Source organism: Phalacrocorax aristotelis, chromosome 10 (assembly GCF_949628215.1).
Source record: "Phalacrocorax aristotelis chromosome 10, bGulAri2.1, whole genome shotgun sequence".
Taxonomy (NCBI): Eukaryota; Metazoa; Chordata; class Aves; order Suliformes; family Phalacrocoracidae; genus Phalacrocorax; species Phalacrocorax aristotelis.
In genome coordinates, this window is record NC_134285.1 from 1,159,325 (window position 1) to 1,181,837 (window position 22,513).

A 22,513-nucleotide genomic window follows, 5' to 3' on the forward strand; every position below is an offset into this window, starting at 1 on the left:
CCTGCCCCGTGGGGAACCACCTGAACCCCGCTTACCTGCAGCGTTTGGGTGTCATCCAGCCCGGGAGAAAGAGTCAGGACTTGCCATCCTTCATGAGTGGGGTGACTGTACGTCCTGCCTCCTCCATCCCTCCTCCCGCCTCACCTGGGAAGTGCAGGGCACTGAGTCCCACCCTGCCACCGCTGGACCCCTCTGCCCATCCCACTGCAGCCAGGCTGCTCAGCGTGGGACACCGGGCTTGCACCTAAACCCCCTCCGGCATGCAGGCAAGGGGTCAGGGTGCACCCCGCACACCCCAGGGGATTTTTTTCTCCTCTGCAGCTGCAGGCTGAGATGCCTCCTCTCCCCCGCCAGAGCATCCTTCTCCTGCCTCAGCCGCTGCTCGCTCACTCTGTCGCCTTGCCCCCCCGGCACGGCACCGCTGCACACAGCGGTGGGTGCTCTGTGTGCTGGCAGCGCGCTCCTATCGCTTTACTGGGCTTTATCTGCACATCAGAGCACCGGGGGACTGACTAAAGGGGCTCTCCTGAAGCCTCCCAGCTCTGAGCATCTTCCTGAAGCGCTGCTTTCCCCATCCAACAGTGAAGATTGAATCATCAAATTACAGCAAACAGTGACTCAACCACTGTCACTCTGCCCTTCCTTGGAAGAGTTTGTACAAATCTCAATGTCTGTGCAGGGCCAGGAACATCCCATTTCACATTTCTCCACGGAAGAAATGGGTCATCTGGAAATAAACCTTGAAATAAGAGTTTGGCAAGTAGCAGAAGGAAGAACATCAGAAACGCTCAAGGTACGAGTGCTGCGTGCAGGACCTAGCCCTTGCCAAGCTCTCCCTGCAGCATGGATGTCACCCCCGCAGATGCCACCAAGGCTGCCCGGCGGCACAGCGGAGCACGGCCACGTGCTGGCCTGGCTCCCCCGCGGGGCCCCGTCCGAGGCTGCCCGGTGGTTCAGCAACGCCTGCTCCATGCAGAAGTGTCACCCCGACACATACACAGAAATCCCAAACAGAAAGGACGTAACCCCCCCCCGCCCCCGGCAGCAGCCGCTGCGTGTAACCGCGGCCCCGGGGTGCCCCTCGGCGCGGGAGACCTTACGGCAGCATCCTGGACAGACCCTGGGAGCGGCTTCAGAGCTGAAGATACAGAAATTAAAAACATTCACCACTGAAGTAATACTAATTCTGCAGCAACAGGTTTGAAAGTCACAGTAACGTACATGCTCCGAACATCAGCTGTGGTCTGCAGAGGATGGCGAGACGTCTTCTGAAACGTGTGCTGGAGTTACGAGAACCCTGACCGCAAACTGGGCGTCGCCCGAAGCAGAGCGTCTCGTAAACCCTCTTGGCAATCTGGCACAATTTGCAGTTTTTTTTTTTTCTGGGTTTGGCTTGGTTTCCTCCAGCCCAGGTCAGTACGCGAGACCACGCGCCCAGAGCCCACCTCCCCGCACGCGCCGGGCACTGCCTGCACTTTAATAGCAGGGCGAGGCCGCCCGGCTGCCCGCTCCCTGGTGGGCAGGACATCAGCGCTAGCTTCTAGCAGCCTTTTTTTCCCCAATCAATCATTAAAAGAAGAAAATAATTTCAAAAGGTAGAGTTTGGCGTTTACAAAATATCTAAAAACCACAATTTCCTTTATAGGATTCCTCGTGATTCATAAAATTCCACCCCCATTTTCCCCTATAGGCATGGAGCGATGTGTATTTACATTAGAACTGGTAGCGTTTCAGAAAATATACATACGGGGTTTGTTTTTCTTTTTGGCAAACTAACCAAACTGGTGTGTAATAAGAGAGGAATAGCAGCCTCAAAGGATGCTCGGGGCTCACCCTGCTGCGAACGCAGCAGCGAGCGGGAGCCGCCGACAGGCAGCCCCTGCCCTCCCGCACGGCACTGCTGCTGCACGCACGGCGCCGCTCGGCCTTGCAAAGAGCTCCCGGAATTGTCTCTTCTGATTCAGAATTTTTGCAATGATGCAGAAGGTCCTGGACTGCTGACTAAAACCCCCAGGAATTTTGGCTGAAATCAGGTAAAACAAGATGCTTGTAAAATTCATGGGTTTTGAGCCTTTAAGATAATAGCAGAGGGTGTAAAGTAGAAAAGTTACCGTTATAAATAGCCCTCAGTACAGCCCTTTTGTAGCGGGCACATTTTCAGTTGGTAAATTGTAAACCGAGAATATAAATGTGTTTTGTTTTGGTAGAATATTAATATCCTTTACAGAGCTGTTAAATTTTGACAGTGTCTGAAAAAACAGGAGAAAGATTTATGAGAGCGCTGACAGAGTGTATCAAAACTGCAAACTGTTCCAGATGTTAAAAAAAAAAAAAAAGAAGAAAAAAAAAAATCCCACCTTTCACTTAGAAAAAGATTTGCTCTGATTTACAAGAACTGGCATGGAATTCGTTTGGTGTCTCAACGCCTGAGTGTAGGAAAGGACGTGCGGTGAGGCGCGGGCTTGTGGGAGGCGAGGGAGGAAGACGGCTTCGGCGAGCCAGGCTGACGGTATATACAATGCGTTCAAAAATATATGTCTATAAGCAGACTTTTCCACACTGATCAAATGTATCCATGTCTTGAACAAAAGGCTCCTCTAAGACAAGCTCACAGTCATCGCAAGCTTCAGCACAACGGTTTAAGATATCAACCATGCTTAGCATTCAACAGAAACGATTTGTGAGTAGCTAGGGTCACTGGGATCTCAGCATCCGATTTCAAAAATTACAAAGACTGTAGCAATTTGGTATATTTCTGTTTAAAAACTCTATTAATCACCACCAACTATAGTTCCTAGAAGCATTACTGACTGTTAACTCGAACCCCAAACATCTCCAGCTAAGGAAACCAAGCTAGCAAGTGACACAGACATAGAAAGGCCTCCTAAAACAAGCGGTCGGCGTGTTTCGCATGAGGGTATGTATGTCTGCACTGCTAATCCCGGAAGACTAGTGTCGGTATGTACAAGGCGATCTGGAGTTTCGGACTGCGAGGAGAGGGCGGGCGGCGGCCGCGACTACACGTTAATGACAAACTCGGGGTTAGTGTAGGAGAATCCAGCAAACTCGTTCTGGTCCAAGTTCATGATGAAGAGTTTGTCCGTGGGCGTGAGCTCCACCGGCTGCCGGGTGAACTCTTTGTCGAAGTTGGAAGTGTCGCGTTTGTCCTTCTGTTAAACGGAAAGCACAGAGTTAAACGTGGGACGGGGGGAGTGCGAGCCAGCCAGCGAGCAGCCCCAGGGAGGCCGTGCTGTCCCCGGGCTTCCTTCCCAGGGCTCCACGTCTCCGCACCGGCTTCTAAAGCCGCCACCGCCGCCGGGGAGCGTGCACCCAGGCAGGCAGCGGCAGCCCCTGTGCAACAGAAGCCACTCCTCGCCATGGGGCAGAACAGAGAAACACCGGTTTAATGTGCTGGGAACACACAACCAGACAGCAAAGGGACACGCCGAGAGCACGGGGCGTCGGGAGGGCTGCGGTGCTCCCGGGCCGAGCATCCCTCCTCTCCTGGCCGCTGCAAGAGAGAGCAGTGGAGCAGTTCCTCAGCACGCAAAACTGCTGCTGCAAACAGAGATTCACAATTCACAGGAGGAAGGAGCCTGGAGGAAGCAACATGCCTCGAAATGGAAGTAAACATTCAATACAATCTCAAAATTTGCACAAAATAAGCAGCTGTAGGAGCTCCTTTTGCTTTAAGCTTGATCTTTTAAAATTATGCTATGATATAGTATTGACCGACAGAGTGTTTCTATTGATCTGAGGATGTGATTTGCTCCAGGGTTGTAAAAAGAAAATATACAGTAGCTCAAAAACTCAGAGAATGAAAATTCCACATAAGCAACCTTTTACCCTTTTAATTTCCTAAGAACGACTTTGCAGCTACATCCAACACCCCCCCCCCCCCCAAAAAAAAAGAGACACAGACGCTATTGCCTCGCTCAGCGCTGGTCGCCTCTGCTGGCACCGCAGAGCCCGCCATGGGGAGCGCTTGGGCTGTTTTCACAAATGGGTGTGCAGCAGCCATCGCCCAGTTAGGGTAGATTTTGGCTGTGGAGGTTACAGTGCCTTGGCTGGATGGGAAACCGGAGCCCTGAAGGTACAATACAAGCACTTAGGAGCCTTCGTCAGTAAAGAAAGCCCGTGGAGGGACCACCCGCTCCCGGCAGCGCGTGAGCAGCCCACGGCTGGGAACCCGCTCTGCTTCGTGTCGCTACTAAAGCAAGCAGGGACAACAGACTTTCCCCATCTCTTCTTCCCGTGCCTCTACGCAGGCGCTTCAGCGCGGCGGGAGCGCAGTCCTTCGCAGCCCTCGCCCAGCGTTTCTAACCGGGGCTGAGGTGCTGCCGGGGGGCGACGGGTGGGAGACCCGCAGCATCGCCCTGGGGCCGGACAAGCCCCTCAGCAGAGCACCGCGCTTCCCACCATCTCATTTTCACTGGCAGGCGCAGCCACCCGCACGCCCTGACTCTGTGCTGGAGGTGACCCTCCCCTGAGGTGACCATTGCAGGGTTCTGCCACAAACCTGGTGCCTTGCAGAAACCTGCAAAACCGTCTTTTTTATTTTTTTCTCAGGCTCTGCCTTTGAACTGAGGTCCCCGCAGTGCCAGGAGCTTGCCTGTGCTCCGCTACGACAGATTTCCAACTCTGGCTTATTTTGTCGGCTCATGGCAGGGCCCCGAGGGGTAACCACGGGGGTCCCTGCGCCCCGCCACCGGCAGCGCACGTGCCGCAGGAGGGCCCACGCTGGCTGCTCGGCGCCCCTGCCCCGCTCCCTCCCGCCGTGGCCATCCTCCCCGCTGCTCCGTACTGATGAAGCACCCGCCAGGCGACGAGTTGTGTCCTCGCTGCAGCGCCTCTCGTCCCATCGGCTGCTGCTGTCCAGGGATGCTGGGGCAGAGCCATCGGCACCTTCACGCCTCAAGCAGGAGCACGGCCAGAATACGGCTAAAAGCCGGGTCGTCCCTGCCCTCCTCCTGCCAGCCCGGCCAGGCCAGGGACGCCACATCACAGCTGCAGCCAGGTTGAGCCTCTGGAGACGAGCCCCGGCGCCGGCAGCGGACCAGGACCTCCGTGGCCACTCGGAGACTCCACTCGCTGCAGGACGCACCCTGTCGGGACGGCTTCAGCCTCGCAGGGCGAAGGCCAGAGAGCAAAGAGAGCCAAGGGCGGCTGAGAGGAGACGAGGCGGGAAGCAAAACAGGGCTGGAGCTCAAGGAACGAAGAGAAAAGCCAGGAGAAGAGCCAGGAGGCGGCTGCGCCATCAGGCCAGCAAGGCTTCGAGCATGCAGCAGTGCTCGGGGCACCTGCGGGTCCCAGCCTGTCCCCGAGCTGCAGCTGGGTTTCTGCCTTCGCTTCCGGACAAGTGGCGTTCGGGAGCCGGCACAGCCCCTGCAGGGCTCCTCTCCCCAACACGGAGAAGAAAGAAGAGGTGGATTTGGGGGCACAGAGCAGGAGTGGGGAAAGGCAGACGGGGTGAAGAAGCCGACTTCAGGTGCAGAGTTCTGCCAAGCGAAGGGTGGAGAGGTTGAAATACAAGTGTAAACCCACCTCGACGGAAGGCTGCGTCCCCCCTAGGATGAGAGGGGCCGGCGTGGAGCTACGGAAGAGCAGATGCACTGCCCTTTGCTGCGAAGAGGCCGTTGCACAGCGGTTGCACAGGGGCTCTCTCTTGCAGCCCCAGCACATGCAGAAGGAAGGAGCTGACGGTGGCACCGGGCTCCTGCCCCGCTCCCAGGGGGACGCTGAGCCGACAAGATGGTTCCTGAAGGCCACATCCACCCAAACCAAGGTGTGTCAAGACACGTCCTACTGAGCCAGGAGCCTCTCCCGAGCAGGAATGCTGCGGGATGCTGCAAGGGGGAATGAAACACCCACATCTGCCACTGGTGCAAATTGCCACCGCTGCCCCCAGCCCTCCAGGGTGGCCTCTGCTGATGGCACCAGACAGGGCGAATGCTCAACCTGGGAGCCATCGGGTGAGCAAAACCTCCTCCTGCTTTTCGGCGGCAGCAAACTCTCGCAAAGGCTACGATGCGCCTGGGAGGAGGCTCGGGGCAGCCCACCTCCCCCTGGCACAGCGTCCTTCGGCAGCTCCCCCCTCCCCCAGCTCCTCCAGGGGCTCCGCAGGAAAGCGCAGCGCCGGGAGGGCCCAGTTGTGAGCGCAGCAAAGTGGGGTTTGCTGACTTCTTACCTTGAATTTTGTCTGAAATTGGTGGCAATTTGGCCTCTGTCAAAGATGATGAATAGCCTGGGAGCAGGCAGGGAGCAGCTACGTGGATCTGGTAAACAGAAAGAGGGGACGGCAGGGGAAATTCAAGGCTGAAAACGCCTCCAGCAAAGGGCTAATTGACCCTGGGCGGTGAGGAGGAGCACGGGAGGGATGGCGTGGCAGAGGCACCCTGCACTCCCGCATGCCCAGGGCAGCGTGCCCGGACCGCAGCGGGTGGCCATCCTCCCCGACCACCGCTGCCGCCTCCGAGCCCCTTCCCCACGGCAGAGCCCCGGGGCTGCACGGGCGGAGGAGGCCGAGGAGCAGCTCCCGTCCGTGCCGTCGGTGCTTTTCGGAACAACCCTGCAGAGTTCAGAGCCGCAGCACTCCAGCAGAAGCGGATTTCCAAAGACAGAAGGGAAATTCTGCATGCGCTCAGGAGAAGGGAGGTTAACAGGAACCTGTAATCCCTCTTTAGCTGAAACTGCCAATTGCTTTTAACAACGGCTCCTCTGAGAGCGCAGGGGCAGGGCGATGAGTCACCGGCACACGGCGCTGCCTTGCGAGAGCCTTGCCTCTGCAGTCCCCAGAAATCCGACGCGCATACCGCAGTTGGCTCTGTTCAAGGCGTTTAAAGAGATCCCCGAGCGGCAGAGCTCCGTGGGAGGGCTCTCCTGACGCCCAGATCATCCTTCCTCCAAGGGACATCGGAGAGAAACTCCTTTCCCTGTCCACGTTTGAGCGAGCAGGGCGAGGTGCTGCGCGGCACGAGCTGGTGCAGAGGACACGCGGGTGTTTTACTCTCCGCTTGGAAGATGCTTCCAGAACGTCGCACCTCGGCTTGGGGACAAACGCTGCGGAGGACGAACGGGCCACGGGTCCAGCGGCGGTGCAGGAGGGGCGTTGTGACGTGGGCTGCTGCTGCCTGCGCTGCTGCCTGCACTGCTGCCTGCGCTGCTGCCCCGGGCAGCCCTGGGGACCCGCCGTGCCCCTGCGCCGGCATCCCCGAGCCTCGGCGTGGTGCAGCCCCGACTCTTGGCTGCTCCTGGTATCTCTGAGCCCAGAGCTGTAGAAACTCATTATCGTCAAACACATGCAGGTTTCTTTGACATTATTTATCACTTTTTATTTTATACTCATTATTGGGGAAAAAAAAAAAATTGGCACATTACAACTTAAAGCAGGTTGATACAGTGACAGCCCACAAACATCTGCAGAATAGTATAAAAGGAAGCTGCACGATCGTTATTGTTTCAGGAGAAATTCATCCTTCCTGAAACTATTTCACTGATGCCAGAAACAGAATTTAGGCCATTTAAATATCTAGCGGCATTTTTTTAAAAGTAGGACTATTAGTTGAAACAAGTTTCTTTACAAGCTTCATTTCAGAATTCACAATACTGTTCAAAGTTAAATAGCATCCGTTTGTGTTAATACCATTTTTTGACACATTTAAAGCGCAGGTAACAAACTCAATCATTTGCTTTGGCATTTGAAGAAAAGAAAAAGGTTTGCTATGAGAACCGATGTTGTATGGTATTTACTAGGGTGACCATGGATTCGAAAGCATCTGTGATAGCTCTTTCAATTTTCCCCATTCACAACCGGGTACCTTTCTTTTGCTTTAACAAAATGCTACTTCGGAACTGCACAATCAGGAGAAATCTTTGCACACAGCAGACCTGGCTTCCCTAATAACGTACCAGCGCTGCCGGAGAACCGTGTCTGCCCAAACCCGCGCAGGTACGAGCCCACGGCAGCAAGGGGTGCCGCGGCGGGTTTCACAGAGCAGGGCGGAACGACAAAAAAGAGCCAGAAAGGGCGTTTCAGCACTCCAGAGCAACAGCTCGCTTTTGGGAGGAGCCGGGAGGCTCAGCCAGCAGCACCCACGCTGCAGGGCGCGTGCTCGCTCCGGGGAAGGGTTGCGTTCAAAACGCTTACTTGCCACCAAGGCAAAAAAGGCTAAATATTAAATTGTCATGATTATATTAAAAGACTAGGAAAACGGAAGAGCAGGAATCAAAGCACATGCTGAAGAGATTTCTCCTAACTGTCATGGCCTACACCTGTCCATTTGAGCTCCGTTAGCAAATGAAGTTTCCATTTTCTGCGAATGAACCGTCACAAAAGCACATTTGCAGCGCTCCGCGCACGTCGCCCGCCCTTCGGGCACTCCCCAAATCACGTGAAGACACCTCTGGCTTTGAAACATGGTCACTCTAGTAGTAGTACTAAAGAAAAACCATGAATGCAAGGTTTGCAATGGAAAAATGTCACCACAACAGCAGCTGGGACCGGGTGATAGAGATGCAGGGATGAGATCTACACAGCTACTTAGCTCTTGGCTTCACGTTTAAAAAACTCAGAGTTAACAAAGGAAAATCCTTCGAATTCTGACTGGTCAATGTTCCTGATGACTTCCTGGTCAGGAGGTGTTAAGACGGGTGGATGTCGAGTGAAAAACCGGTCGAAGTTTTCAGCATTGCGTCCACACTATGAGAGGGGAAGAAAAGAACGTATGGTGGGTGGAGAAAGAAGCGCGTGGGATGCGGCTGCAGCCACCCGCCCAGCCTCGCCGCCCGCCGCCGCTTAGCTCGGTGCAGCAATGGCAGAAAAGAAAAAAGGTGCGAAATACGTATGAGCTTTGTTAGTCACAAGGCGATGTCAGCTCACGGCACGGCCAGAGATCGGCAACACCCTCCGGCTGCACCGTGGCAAGTAATTGCGGGAGAGGAATGAGATGGGAGCGCAGTTACTTGCTGCCCTTCCCTGCCTGTGTGCAGCCCTGTACCTTCTCTCCAGCTACGCCACGTGCACGGCAGCTTCTGACAGCAGGCTTCGCCCACTTGGCCACCCCTCCTTCCCCAGGAGCGGGAAGTTTTGGTCATGCCTGGGCTGCTTAGAGGATTCTCCCTGCTCCTGCCTAAGAAGAGAGCTTCTCTCCTTCTGCAGAGCTCCTGTAAACTGCTGCTGGCCAAATGCTTAGCACGGGCCGTTGTGCCTGGGAATCTCCAGGGCTGCTCCGTCCCTTCCCAACGTGCCCGTCAGACCCTGACGGTCCCCGCCAGCGCACCGGGTGCCGCGGGGCTGAGGCAGCCAGGGTCTGGGGCACCGGGGTGCTCCTGGCCACCAGCTCCCTGCCGCGTGGCAGCCGGGACGTCCGCACGGCATCCCTACGGCTCCGTGCTGCAACCGGGCAAGGCTGGCTATCCCTAAAACCCTGCCCACAGCGACATTTTTCTCTCTTTGCCCTGAAGGCAGCTAACGACAACCCCTACTTCAGGCGGGGCGGGAGTCCAGGAGCACCGGTGAGCTCTCTGCAGCCAGCAAAGCCAAAAGCTCTGGAGTCCAGGTGACCACCGCCCTGGCTGGCACGGCACCGCAGGGCAGGAGCACACGGGGCATGGAAAGCACCCTGGCAGCAGCCGGGGATCCGGCTGGCTGCGCTGCGGTCTCTGCCGCGGAAGGGGGACGTCGGGAGCGGGGAGACATGCCAAATGCCTTATTTAATTTTCTTAGCAATCAAAACAAGGGTCCTGTAACTTCCTGTGCTGCAAGTCATGATTTAATATAATAATAATAGCAATAGCTAATAACAGGTGGATACCGGGTCACTGCAGCAGCTACGGATTGTGCTCAATTACTGCCTATCACATGCACGTCACATCCCTATGAACTGCACTTAATGACTTTGCTCTAACGGCTGGCGAGCTCTCCCTCCCGTCGGAGCCGCCGGCGGCCGCTCTCCTGGCCCTGTTCGCTCAGCAGAGGTGCAGAAGCCAGCACCTCTCCGTCCCTTCGCTCTCTCCTGCCACTTCCCCAGGGAGAACGTGCGCTTCAAGTGCTGGGGCAATTCTTCTGGCATTTAACTTTCATTTGCTAAGGAAACAGATTTACGTTTCTAATAAACGTCAGACTAAATATAATAAATTATTAATGACAATTGTAAACTTCAACATTTCCCAGTTCCTTCCTCTGCCACAAAGGTTTCAGGGAAGACAACGTGACCATCCATCAGACTCCGATGGCACGTTCCTTTGGCAGCTCTCGTATGTTCTTATAGTGCCAAGTGAGACACTGAATATCCCCAAGTCTCTAAAAAAAGAGTTCAATGGGTAACGCTTGGGTTGATTTAAGTCTAGCTACAGCTGTGCTGAACGCCAGCCCATCCAGCCTCTGAGCCCATCCTTCCACGCCACTGTACCTCTCGTATTTTGTAAGGCCTAGTCTTAACCTACACCACACTTCCAGCTGGGATTTGTTAAGCCTCTGCTCCCAAACACGTCTCCTGTCCACAACCACGAGCTCAGCATGGTTTCTAGCTCCGCACTCTATGACTCTCTCACAGAGCTCGGAGGCACGTTTTCCCTCCTGCGTCTCTTCTGGGCTGCCGCGGTCAACGGTGCCACGGCTCCAGCCCTGGAAAACACAGCTGCTGCCTCTGGCCCCCTGGCCGAGCCCAGGCAAGAGCAGATGCTGCTCTGGGCGTGGTAGGTTGCAATGTGGATTCCTCTTTTTCAAGTATTTGGATGCAAAAATGAGTTGGTGCTGCCCAGGGAGGAGTTAGGGGGGGAAAAAAAAAAAAAACCAAAAGAAAAAATGAAAAGAAAAAAAATCCAAAGACAAACAACCCCCCCCCCCCAACCAAACATGCAAACACAGTGCAAACCAGTTCACCAGGAGGGTACCGAGCTTCCCAAAACGAGCCTGAGAAGCCTTTTCATGCAGCCTGCAAAGAGCATTGCGCTGCTGGGGGAGAACCTGCCCCAGGCGCCCCGGGCTGTGCTCCCAGCACGATGCCGTCCGCATCACGGCCCTCCAGGAACAGCTTTTTGGAAATCCCTGATTTCAAGCACAGAGACCCAAACGGAAAACGACCCCTCCAAAGAAAGGGTAAGGCTCCCGGCAGCAGAACATAGAGCCCAGGACAAATTAACAACAGAAACCCAGCGAGGAGATGGAGAATGGAGACACAAGTGGAGCGAGCAGACTGGCAGACGCGGGGCTCGTTAGCTGCTCTTTATGAAAAGCCCAAGTTCTTGTACCTTGCCAATCCCTGACTGCCGTACGGACCCCGTCCCGAGGCAATTCTCCGCATCTTTTCTTCTCTCCGGGCACATTATTCCCCAGAGCAGCAGGCGGGTGCAAACTACCCGGGCTGTGCCCACCTCCGGGGCGGGTGGAGGCTCTGCATCGCACGAAGAAGCGGCCCAGCGGGGACCTCCTGGGCACCTTCCCCTCTCGGTTACTCCAGCTGTCCCTGCGCTCCCCGCTGCGGCTCACGCCTGATCCCAGCCCGTTGTCTGTGCTGAGGCCAGGAGCGGCTGGGACGCAGCACCCGAGCCGTGCCCGGGGACGGAGGCGAGGGCGGCACGAGCCCCGAGAGCCTCCCCCGGGGAAGCGCTGCTGGGGCTGCTTAGGGCAGAGGGCTCAAAGGCTGGCAGACGGCCCCTCTCGAGCAGCAGGACAGCAGCGAGGTTCATAGGAGTCCAGAAAGGAACAGCGAGAGTATGTGCTGAGGAGCTGACAACTCCCACCATAGGGAATTTCATTAGGAGCTGTCACAGCTCCAGCCTTTCGGGAAGAGCTGGTCGCTGCTCCAGACCACGCAATCAAGTACAGCTCCAGAGGCTTGCAGAAGTACGTTTTAGATGTTTGACAAGTCCGCATCAGCCAAACGCCTTCCTGAAAGCCATCATATTAACATCAAAATAGGAAATAAATTCCCAAAACTGAAGTTGCCAGTTCCACAAAGCCTGGGAGGCAAAGCCGTGACACAAAGAGACGGGCTTCTCGAAGCCTCGCTGTCACTAGTCTTCCCCTCAGCGCTGAGGTAAACTACGAGCGAGGTTACTGGGGAAGCCTGCAGCGCTTAAGGTCACCAGTGCAGTAACGCGTAACGTAGCAGGGTTTACCTGCTGCTAAGCCGCTCACCTGCAGATTCTATCGACTCGCAAGACACAGTGAAAGCTTTACAGTGCTTCGAAAATATAGCTGTCATTGCCTATTAGCTTCACGAGACCTTGGAGGAGACATGCAAGGCAGTTCATGTGAAATGTCTGACAGCACTAGCCTTCTTTTTGCCATAAAGAAATGTGCTGTCTTAAAAAAAAGAAAAATCAAACAAAAGCAACCCCATCGTTAAGGTTTAGAAACTAATCCTCGTGAAATGCTTCCATTTATTGGGAGAGAAGGTACAAATGTATTTTTACTACATATATGAGCAAGCAAAAATTCTCCCTGTAATGCAATAAGACAAGAATATGTGGATGGAAAATTTTCAAAGTTGCATCTATCCATGGCATTTCATGTCCAGCTTTGTGAAGTTTGCTTTCCTTCCTGCGGACTTTCTGTTCAGATGCAAAAGAACTTGGCCTGGTCACCAAACCAAGCAGCACATCCTCCTCTTTGGGAGCTTTCACATGGCTGAAACATGTATTTTAAGGCTGGAAATTGTCTTTAGGTGTACAGAAGCCAGGTCCAAGGCCAGACCCAAGTTCTACAGGCTGTGACCTGTGCTGGCCGGCACGCCACGTCCCGAGCCACCCCCACGACGCCGCAGGCGGCCCCTTGGCTCTTGGGAACGGGGCAGGTTTTAGTAAAACCGGTGGCCAAGACCCAGCGCCGCTGGAGTTCGAGACGCGAGGCCTGGCCCAGGCACGTGGTAAGGGAGGGCAGGAAGGATCGATGCCACCCCAGGCGGCAAACAATGGCTCCCTGCAGGAACACCACCTTTACAGCTTCCGAAATGAAGCTCCTCTTTGAGGGGCGGGAGGCGTGCTGTATGAGTTTGTACATTTATCTAAAGCCACGCTGCGAAAAATCTGCCTCATTTTAGTACCATATTAACGTACAGGCACCACTCCATCCTGAATGGGGAAAGGGGGAGGGTGGGAATTTATCTTACATAAATCCCCAATGTGTCCTGTCTAATATTTATAGCCAGCACAGAATGACTTTTTTTTTTCAAGCTGCAGAAATAAAACTGTCAGCTTAGAAGATGGCCTTTTTATTTTATCAGTTTCTAGCTTGATTTCAGATAGAGACAAAAGGCATAATAAAATATTTTCCATTGATCCCTGAGATGCAATCAAAGATCATAAAAAGCCGAGGACGGCCGTTCTCCTCCTGCGACGAAGCCCTCGCTCCCGGCACCGAGGAGAACCAGTGGGCTGAACACACCCTCCCTTTCCCAGTTTTTTGGCCCAAACCTGTGGCGGGAGCCACGATCCCACCGGCCTCGCAAGCATCTCTTGGGCAAGTCTGACCTTCCCGGTGCTGCTCCAGGTTGGAAACCGGGCTCCTCGCCACCCGAGGGAGGATCAGGGCTCTCGGGCATTTCTGCCAACAGACGCACCCTGTTGGGGGGCATCTGGGTCACAGCATGAACCTGGGGCCACGCCAAGGGCCCCTTTGTGCTGGGCGGGGGAACGATGGTGCTTTTCATTCGTGTCTGGCTAAGGATCCTAAACCCCAGCTCAGGACGCTCCAGCCCACGTTCGTCCTGGCCCCAGGGAAAGGCTGGGGCGTTCGCTGCGAGGGTTTTCTGATGTAGGGCCCTGGCTTTCATCTCTCCCCTACAAACAGAGCCAAGTTTCTGCCCGATACCCTGAAAATATTGGCTGAATAATCAGAGAGCAATCTCAGAGAAAGCCTTTACAGGACCCCAAGGCTGCCGGAGCGAAATCTTGTCTCGATTACAAGAGGAGGCGTTTAACCTTAATGCATTGGCCGCCTCCCCACGGCACGCTCCCTGCCCACTGCTGGCCCCTCAACCCTCAAATCTCGTGTAATTAGGAAATTACTTCTGCAAACATCTGAACTCACCTTGTAAAGACTGAAAATAGGGCTACAAAAACGCACGTGCAGGGGAACGGGAGTTTTTACAAATCTGGGTTTATAAATGGCATTTCAATGTTAATTAATTGAGTGCAGTTAGGGGAAAATTAATTTACGCAATTAAAAATTATTAGATTAAAAGCAATTTTTTTAAACCACTGTCCTGTTGTGCGTAATCCTGTGCTCTGCCGTGTGATTTCAATGCTTTCAAAATGAGACTTTTCAAATCACTAGGCTTTATGTAAAGTAAAGGAGTAATTAGATATCAAAACCAATAATTATCTCAATGAGAGACAGAGAAAGCAGGCAAGTGTAAATACACTTCTCAGGGTAAAAGCAGACCCATGAAAGGAATTGTTATGCACAAGCCAAACCACGGAGCAGCCAAGCACAGCCCCATGTCAAAACCGCCGAGTTTCTGCACACCAAAGACAACCCGGCCCCTGATCTGTCTCGTTACCGTCTCTGTGATAAAGGTTAATCAAGCACAAAGCAACACATGGGCTCTTGGGAATTTGTTTTCAGGCAGAGGGCCGAAGTGTCCATTTTCCTGTTGGAGTAAAATGATGCAGGTTTCTGGGAAGTGATGTGAAGCCCTTCCCGGCAAGCGGGTGCTGGGGAGGCACAGAGCCCTCGCTCGTGCCCTCGCTCGTACCCACGCTCGCTGCCTGCAGGGATGTTACAAGGGCACAGAAACGTGGGGGAAAAAAAGAAAAGAGGGTGCTACAGAAGAGATAACTAGCAAAGATGCTTCTGCGGGTGCGGAGAGGGGACCACCCTGGCGGGGGGAGGTGCGGAGGCAGCACGCAAGCTGCCCACCCGGCTACTCCGCAACGGCACCTTCCACTTGGCCCCCTGCACCCGCCCGGCCGCGGCACTCGCACCCGCAGGAGGAGGTTTCGTGCTGCTTGAGCAACGAGTGAACGCGAATTGGTGACACCTTCTGAGCAGCAGAATGCGTTGGTGCGATGCTAAAGGCGATTGGGACGGGGCTCTGCTCACCCCCAGCTGCTGCTCACGGGGCTGAAGCGCTCAGGCACGACACGGCGCTGGAGCGCAGGAAGGCTGTGGGCATCTGTGGGCAGGTACCGATACCCACACCTGCCTATTACTCCGTAATTTGAAACTTTGGCTTTCAGACAATCCCTGTAACTTTTATAGAGCTAATTAAAAAAAATAATTAAAAAAAATAGACTTAAGCCAAGGTGAAGAGCCAGGCTAGCACAAATCCCCCGCCCCAGCAAGCGCTCGAGCCATGACCGGCTGACGGTCAGAAGCCGCAAGCACCGTCTTTCCTCGTGACCCGCCCAAACACACGGTGAAGGTGCCCAAACCCGGATTTTCATTTCTGTGCTGCTCTGATCTGTGCTCACAGCTGGCGTGAAAGGAGCAACATTTTTCCAGCACAGATGCACTGCTGTTGAAATATCAGCTATCAGCAGGTACCTGAGCTGTCTTAATCCTACTTAAATCCTAAATCAACTGTGCCTACCTTTCTATTAATCTTCCCGTCCTATCAAATGGTGACTTTTCCCCAGCACCAGCCATTAGGCGAGACGCGACAGACGGCAGCTTACCGTCCCCCCTCCGAGGTCCAGCGTCAAAAGGATTTTCAAAGAAATAAGACATTTAAAGCAGGACAAAAATTGCACATTTTAAAACAGTAAGAAAGCACTTTTACCAGAATTCAATTGTTTTTAACTGTAAACCACCAAACAATGATGCTATGCCACGATCCAAGGCAAAGAAGTCACTGGGGATCTGCCTGGGAAGAAAGGAGGGACAAGGCAACAGCTCCCTTAGCAAATGAACAGAGAGGTGAGAAACAGCAGGAGCGAGGGATTTCAGGAGAAACAGGCTCTTGCAGAACAAGACCCCCGAAGCCGCGGCACCAGCTCAGCCCCCCGGTGGGCTCCGGGCGCGGAGCCGCGTCCCACCGCGGCTGGAGCTCACAGACCACCCCACCTGGTGGGGCATCCTTCGCACAAAGGTCGGATGCCACCCTCCGCCAACAGATCACGGTGCGTACGAACAGCCCCAATTACACTTCAATATCATACATGCCATTACTTCCCAGTAACGCCTTTCCTACACGGCCTAATAGCTTGAAGGTGCCATTCCTTCCGAGGGAAAGGAAAGCAGGCAGCAATTCAGACCTCGGTGCTAACCATCACCAGCTGCATCCCAGCAACCCGTGTCGCCACATTTCAGAGACAGATAAGGAGCACGGGATGTTTCTCCCTTTGCCGATGCAGAGGGCAGCCCAACTGCACTGCACAGAAGCAGCTCTCAGCCGTGGAGGCAAAAGGCTCTGAGGGCAGCACCCCACGGTCTCCTGCAAAGGCACTGCAAAGGCATTTAACTTTGTGAAAATGTTTATCCGAAATTAAAATACGCATCGCCAGCGCACGCACGGCATCGCTGGCCGGCCTGGGGCAGGGAGCAGACCCCCCGGTCGGCAGCCGCTCCCCCATCGATACTGCATCAGGGAGACGTGTTATCCATATTTGATCAGTCAAGCAAGGACCTGTAGAAGGGAAGAGGCTGCTAGAGCAGAGAGACATTTAGAGGGAGGAGAGCTAAAGGAACAGAGCACCCTACACCAAAGGGACTCCCACTCCATGTTTTCCCTGAAAGCAGAGGTTTTCCAAGCCAAGGGGTCCCTTCAAAAGAACGGGTTTACTGTAAAGCAGAGGAAAAGCAGACGAGTCCAAGGTTGTTAAGGGCAGTGGGGTCACGGAAGTCTCCGTTAAATACATGGAGCACCTCCGGACTTCAAGTCGTGATCCAGGATGATGGATTAAGAGAGCACGCAATGTCCCCAGCTCGATCACTGGGCATAAATATGAGTCCACATCAGCCACATAAATCAGATTTAACTCTGGATTCACAGTTTTCTGTAAAATACCGGTGCCTAGCTAGGGCAGAGCAGCTAACAGCATGGAGGAGGTGGAAACACCTCAATAAGCCCATGCTTTAAGGACCTGGACCGCCCCGGAGAGACTCATAGCTGTGACCCTGCCAGTCCCAACAGTGGCAAGAGAAATAGAGAAATCCAGGGCGAGATGTCCCTGCCCCCGAGCCTGCGTGGTCACTGCCTGTACATCCTCTCTTGGGAAGGGCAGAGACCGCAGGCGGAGCGATGCAGCAAACGGGCGTGCTGGGGGTCAGGCAGAGAAGCTGCTTCAGCATGAGCCCCATACGCCGCCGGCGCTGAAACCCGCTTTGTGGCTCAGGCTGCACACGCCTGCACCGGCATTACACGGACAGCGGGCACTGCAAAGACGGCTGGACCAAGGAGCAGCCAAGTAGTCTCATCTTTTTTGACAACTAGCCTTCAGGTTACGCATGCCTCCACCTCAGTTTCGCTGCTGGCAGCTCATCTCCCCCTGCAGCCTCGCGCTCCCAGCACAACCCAGCACCTCTCTCGCTAGTAGAGCCCATCTTAAAGCAAGGCAGGGACGAGAGAGGGCAGGCAGGTTCTCCTCCCTGCCCGCCCGCGAGCCGGGCTCCAGCCTTCCACCGCTTCACCTTGGAGAGAAACTGTCGAGTGAAATACAGCGCCGTTGCCACTTCAGACTATGGTGCTGAGCTAGATATTGAAATAAAATTTAGATTTAAAAAAAAACCAAAAACCAACAAAAGCAAGAGAGACCTGTTCAGCTTAAGAGGAAGGGAAGGAAAAAACCAGCAGGAGGACTGACCCCTGGGACAACCCCCAGACACCACCGCAGCGCCACTGATGCCACCAGCCAAGCGCGCGGTGGTTCCACCCCTGCAAGCCAGAGCGACGCAAGGCGTCCCGGAGTTATCCTTTGCCAGCAGCGGGTTAAGACGGGCCAAACCTGGGCAGACGCGCTCTTCTAAGCAGAGAAATGGAAGCTCCGCGCTGCGGGCAGGACGAGCAGCGCCTGCACGTATATCCCCGCGAGCACGAGTGGGAGAGGCTGTGCAAGAGAGCCGGTGGGTGGGAGAGCGCGACGGGAGGAACGCGCTTAACGCAGCCACACTTACAGCCTTTGGCTTGAAGGGAGGCTGGATCTCCTTGCGCTCCAGCTTATCCCAGTCGATGTAGCGGAAGAACGCGTGCTCCTTGATGTCCCGCTCCCCTTCCGGGCCACATCCCAGGCGCTTGGCGGGGTGCTTGGTCATCAGCTTGGGGAGAGGAAGAGAAGAAAACAGTCACTCACAGAGCAGCCAAGTGCTTCACAAACATGCCCGCTCTGAGAAGTCCCCGGGGTGCCCTGGGACGCCCCACGGCAGCACCCGGACCCCAGGACGGGTTCCCATCTCCTCCCCCAGCTTTTGGTGCTCGAAGCAAAGGACAGCAGGGGAAGCAGGAGCCGCTCCGGGGACAGGGAAGGTTCACAGTGCCTTACGATGGCAGACTAAGCAGATCGCAAGTACATGAGCACTGGGTGGGATGAGCACATCCCCTTTTCCTCGGGGAATGAAATTGGTTCACCGGGAAATAGTGTCAGGGTGCTGGCAGACCCCCCCACGCCACTGCAGTCTCACCAGCCTGCTACAAGGTGTGTGCAAAGCTGCTTAGCCGTCCCTTTGCTGGGGAGCAAGCTGCTCAGCATCTGCATAACCAATTTTAAAGGCCACTGCCCATTTAAGACAAACAATCTGCCCTCAGGAATCTTCATCCGCCCTAGAAGCAGAACCCTCACTTCTCCGGAGCCGCGGCAGCACAGACGAGAGGCACATTTCTAATGAAAGAGTCAATTTGGAGAAGAAAAAGCGCGAACAGTCCATTAATGTTACTTATCATCTAAACTTCTCCTCTTCACTGGCTCAATAAGAAAAGTGAAATGGGGCAGGGGAATTAAGGGCAGCTATACAAATATTAATATCCTGGGGGCATTGTTTGAGCTGTGTTTGGAGATCAGATGGAGATTCCAGAGATTTGTAAGACCCTGATAAGCACGGAGAATATGAGCCCTACACCTGCAACAAAAGGACTACTTTATTAAAAGCAGGGCAGTTAAGACCGACCCCAGAGCTGTGCAGAGTTTGCAGCAAGCCTGACTCTGTGTCTCGTGGGGCCGTGGGTCTACAAGAGACCCCCGCTGCCCTCCCGCGAGCTCCCGGGAGGGACACAGCACCTGCAGCGCTGCAGGGACGCACTAAAGCTCCGGCCGGAACGCCGAGAAACCTCCCTGCCTTTCTGTTGAGCCTGACCCGCCCCTGAAAGAAAAGGTTTTTATAAGCATCTTCTGACAAAAATAAACACATGAGCCCAAGCGCCCGGGCGGCAGGCAGCCCACCGTGCCATGGGGAGCTAATGAGCCCCCGCTCCAGGCAGAGCTCCTCCGCCCAAGGTGCAAGTGTTTTGACACAAGCCAGCCCTGCCATCCATGACTGCACAAAATGAGCCTGCTCAGGGAAGCTCATCGTTATAAGTAATGCTACAACAGGGAGCTGAAAGGAAGGAAAAGCCTGCAAACCCCCCCCCCCCCCAAAACCAAAAAAAACCACTGAGTAAAAAACGTGAAGCATGGAGCCACTAAGCGCTCTGCTAGCAAACAGCACTACATCCACGGCCAGCCAGCTGCGAAGGCAACCTGCAGCTGAAAGACTGATGGAGCAAGGCTTCCTCGAACCAGCATCACCCCCTGCAAGGCCCATCTGCAAACAGCAAGGGCCCAGCAGCCTTTGCAAGCTGGACAAGTGATTTTCCAGATGGTGAGACCTGCCTCTCCTCAGGGCAAGGATGTGACTGGCATCAGCATCAGTCTTGCAGAGCCCATCCCCGTGCGAGGAGTCCCACTGGAGCCGCTGCCAGAGGGCTGGGGAGGGAGGGCCACGGGGGTGCGGGGTGGCAGCGACAGCCAAAGCAACATTTTTTTCCTAACTTGTGTTTTACTGTTTTTTTTTTTGTAAATAATACCGTTTCCCTGGGTGTTGCACCATGCAGCCCTTTATAAATAAAACAAACCCCGGCGTAAGAAGCCTGGCACGGCGGAAGATGTTAGGTGCCCTGGTGTCTTGAATGAGTGTGGGACGAGCGGCCCCCAGGCGCTGCAGGAGGGCACGGGCGGGTGGCCCTGGCAGGCAGGGAGCCCCGCCGCAGGCTTGCCGCCCTCCCGCTCCCACCCCTCGGTGCCGTTGCGCAGCTTTCACGTCACCCTCGGTACATGGGACAGGCATCTGTCTGCTCCGGCTGCCGTCGGTCCATCCCGGCAGCGGGCAGGGCGATGCCGTACCCTGCTGAGCCTCGCCGTCCCTCGGCTTTCACTACATCCTCTTCACGCTGACTTGGGTTCAGCTAAAAAGAGGATCTTTGCATCTCCTCGGCAGCTCCAGACGGTGTCCTGACGATTCAATCAGGCCCCGCTTAGCTGTGCTAAAGCAGGAGAATAAAAAGCATCCTGTGACTCAATAAGGTTTTCCTTAAGCAAGTCTCCGACAACAATGTAAGAGCCTGAAATGTGCTAATAAACTGATATAGTGATTCGGCTGCCGCGTCAAATAGCTTAGTTTGCTTTCAGCAAACATGAAAGAAATCTGTTTGTGGGTCTTGTCTGTTAGGTGGTGATCCTCAAGACACTGACACACCTCCAGCTTTTACTGCCAGACATCAGTTGGGGCGAGGAGGGAAAGCAGGTCGGTGCAGGATCTCTGCCTGCAGGTTCTCTGCCTGCAGCACCTCTGCCTGCAGGATCTCTGCCTGCAGGATCTGTGCCTGCAGGTTCTCTGCCTGCAGGATCTGTGCCTGCAGTATCTCTGCCTGCAGCACCTCTGCCTGCAGGACCTCTGCCTGCAGTATCTCTGCCTGCAGCACCTCTGCCTGCAGCACCTCTGCCTGCAGGACCTCTGCCTGCAGGACCTCTGCCTGCAGCACCTCTGCCTGCAGGATCTCTGCCTGCAGGACCTCTGCCTGCAGCACCTCTGCCTGCAGCACCTCTGCCTGCAGGATCTCTGCCTGCAGGACCTCTGCCTGTAGCACCTCTGCCTGCAGCACCTCTGCCTGCAGGATCTCTGCCTGCAGGACCTCTGCCTGTAGCACCTCTGCCTGCAGCACCTCTGCCTGCAGGATCTGTGCCTGCAGGACCTCTGCCTGCAGGATCTGTGCCTGCAGGATCTCTGCCTGCAGGATCAGTGCCTGCAGCACCTCTGCCTGCAGCACCTCTGCCTGCAGGATCTGTGCCTGCAGCACCTCTGCCTGCAGGACCTCTGCCTGCAGGATCTCTGCCTGCAGCACCTCTGCCTGCAGGATCTGTGCCTGCAGCACCTCTGCCTGCAGGACCTCTGCCTGCAGGATCTCTGCCTGCAGGACCTCTGCCTCCGCGACACTAAAGCTCACAGATGCCTGTGCATAAAATGCAGCTGTGGAGGCACCTGACAGCGCGAGTGGGACAGTCGTGCGGTCACTCATCTGCAAGGGAGGCGTTAGCACGGGGGTGGGCTGCAGCTGTGAAGGTTGGCGCTGGTGGTGGGCAGGCAGCTCGCTGCCCCGGCCCTACGCGCCCCGGCCCGCTTCCCGGCTCTGCCTCCCTCCCAGAGGCCGGCAAAGCTGCGGAGGCTGCGCCGTGCCGGGGCTCCCCCCGCACAGACCCTCACCTCTGGGAGGGCCTGATCCCCCCACGTGCACCCAGTGAAAACGTCTACGGCTCTGCTCGCAACTGCCGAACCTCAGCCACCACGCTGCCCTGCAGAGACCTCCTACACCCCCCGCTAAAGCCCGGCTATGCTCTTCTTCTAATTAGCTTTTCCAGCCCAGGTTCGTACCTGCTGCCTTGTGCTGGCAGCTGTTTGACACGCACCCGCCCCCCAGACTGAAGCATTGCGGTTAAACCCCCGCTTCCTCAGCCTAACGCAAATGCACACCAAATTCAGAGCAGCTCAGGCGACTAATGAATTGCAAAAGACTTTCTACTTCATGTACCTGCCTGTAAAGCTGAACAGAGCTGTATCACAGTGCAGTTATTCAGTATTTTCAATATATGTGTCCAGAAATCAAATTTTCGTGTTTTCCCATTGTGCTTTTATGCATGTGAGCATGAAGGTGCCATCTGTTATTGATATATAGGACCCCATAAACATGCAGATTGATTCTCCTGGCTTACATAGGATAATCATTTAGCTTTGTTTGTATTAAACAGGAACAGGTTGATTTAATCCCTACACTAATGCAGTGAAAACCCTTCAGGCTTCTGCAGATAAGGAAGGATGCTTTGGACCAAATCATCTGAAATGGTACGTCTGATGTTTGGAGCTCAGATACAGGAAAAGTCCAAGTCTGGACTCAACTGCTTTGCTAAACTGCAGCTTTATTTTCTGTCTCTGGAAGGCAAACGGATGCTGCACGCTCAGGGGCTTCATTTAACAGCAGCACATCTTGCACCAAGAGGCAAAGCTGATCCAGATGATCTTTGTCCACGTCTGACGAGACTGCAAGGCTTACGGGCCGCAGCCGCTGCCAGGACCTTCCCATCAGCCGTGCCCCCGCGGCGGCGCATC

General features: G+C 54.9%; 1 protein-coding gene across 3 annotated transcripts in view; it reads right to left on the reverse strand.

Annotated features, from left to right (window-relative positions):
- Positions 1-2,928: 2,928 nt before the first annotated feature.
- The window catches only part of PRKCB (protein kinase C beta), a 132,571-nt gene continuing 112,986 nt past the window's right edge, over positions 2,929-22,513 (reverse strand). For 2 of the 3 annotated variants that reach the window (XM_075104587.1, XM_075104589.1), the window contains 2 exons: positions 18,059-18,199; positions 7,302-8,698 (listed from right to left, as the gene is read on the reverse strand). In XM_075104587.1, the coding sequence (XP_074960688.1) occupies positions 8,540-8,698; positions 18,059-18,199 (300 nt within the window). In that variant the 3' untranslated portion in view covers positions 7,302-8,539. Of the gene's footprint in view, positions 3,171-7,301; positions 8,699-18,058; positions 18,200-22,513 lie in introns of those variants that run through there. The other variant, XM_075104588.1, reaches the window with a different exon arrangement.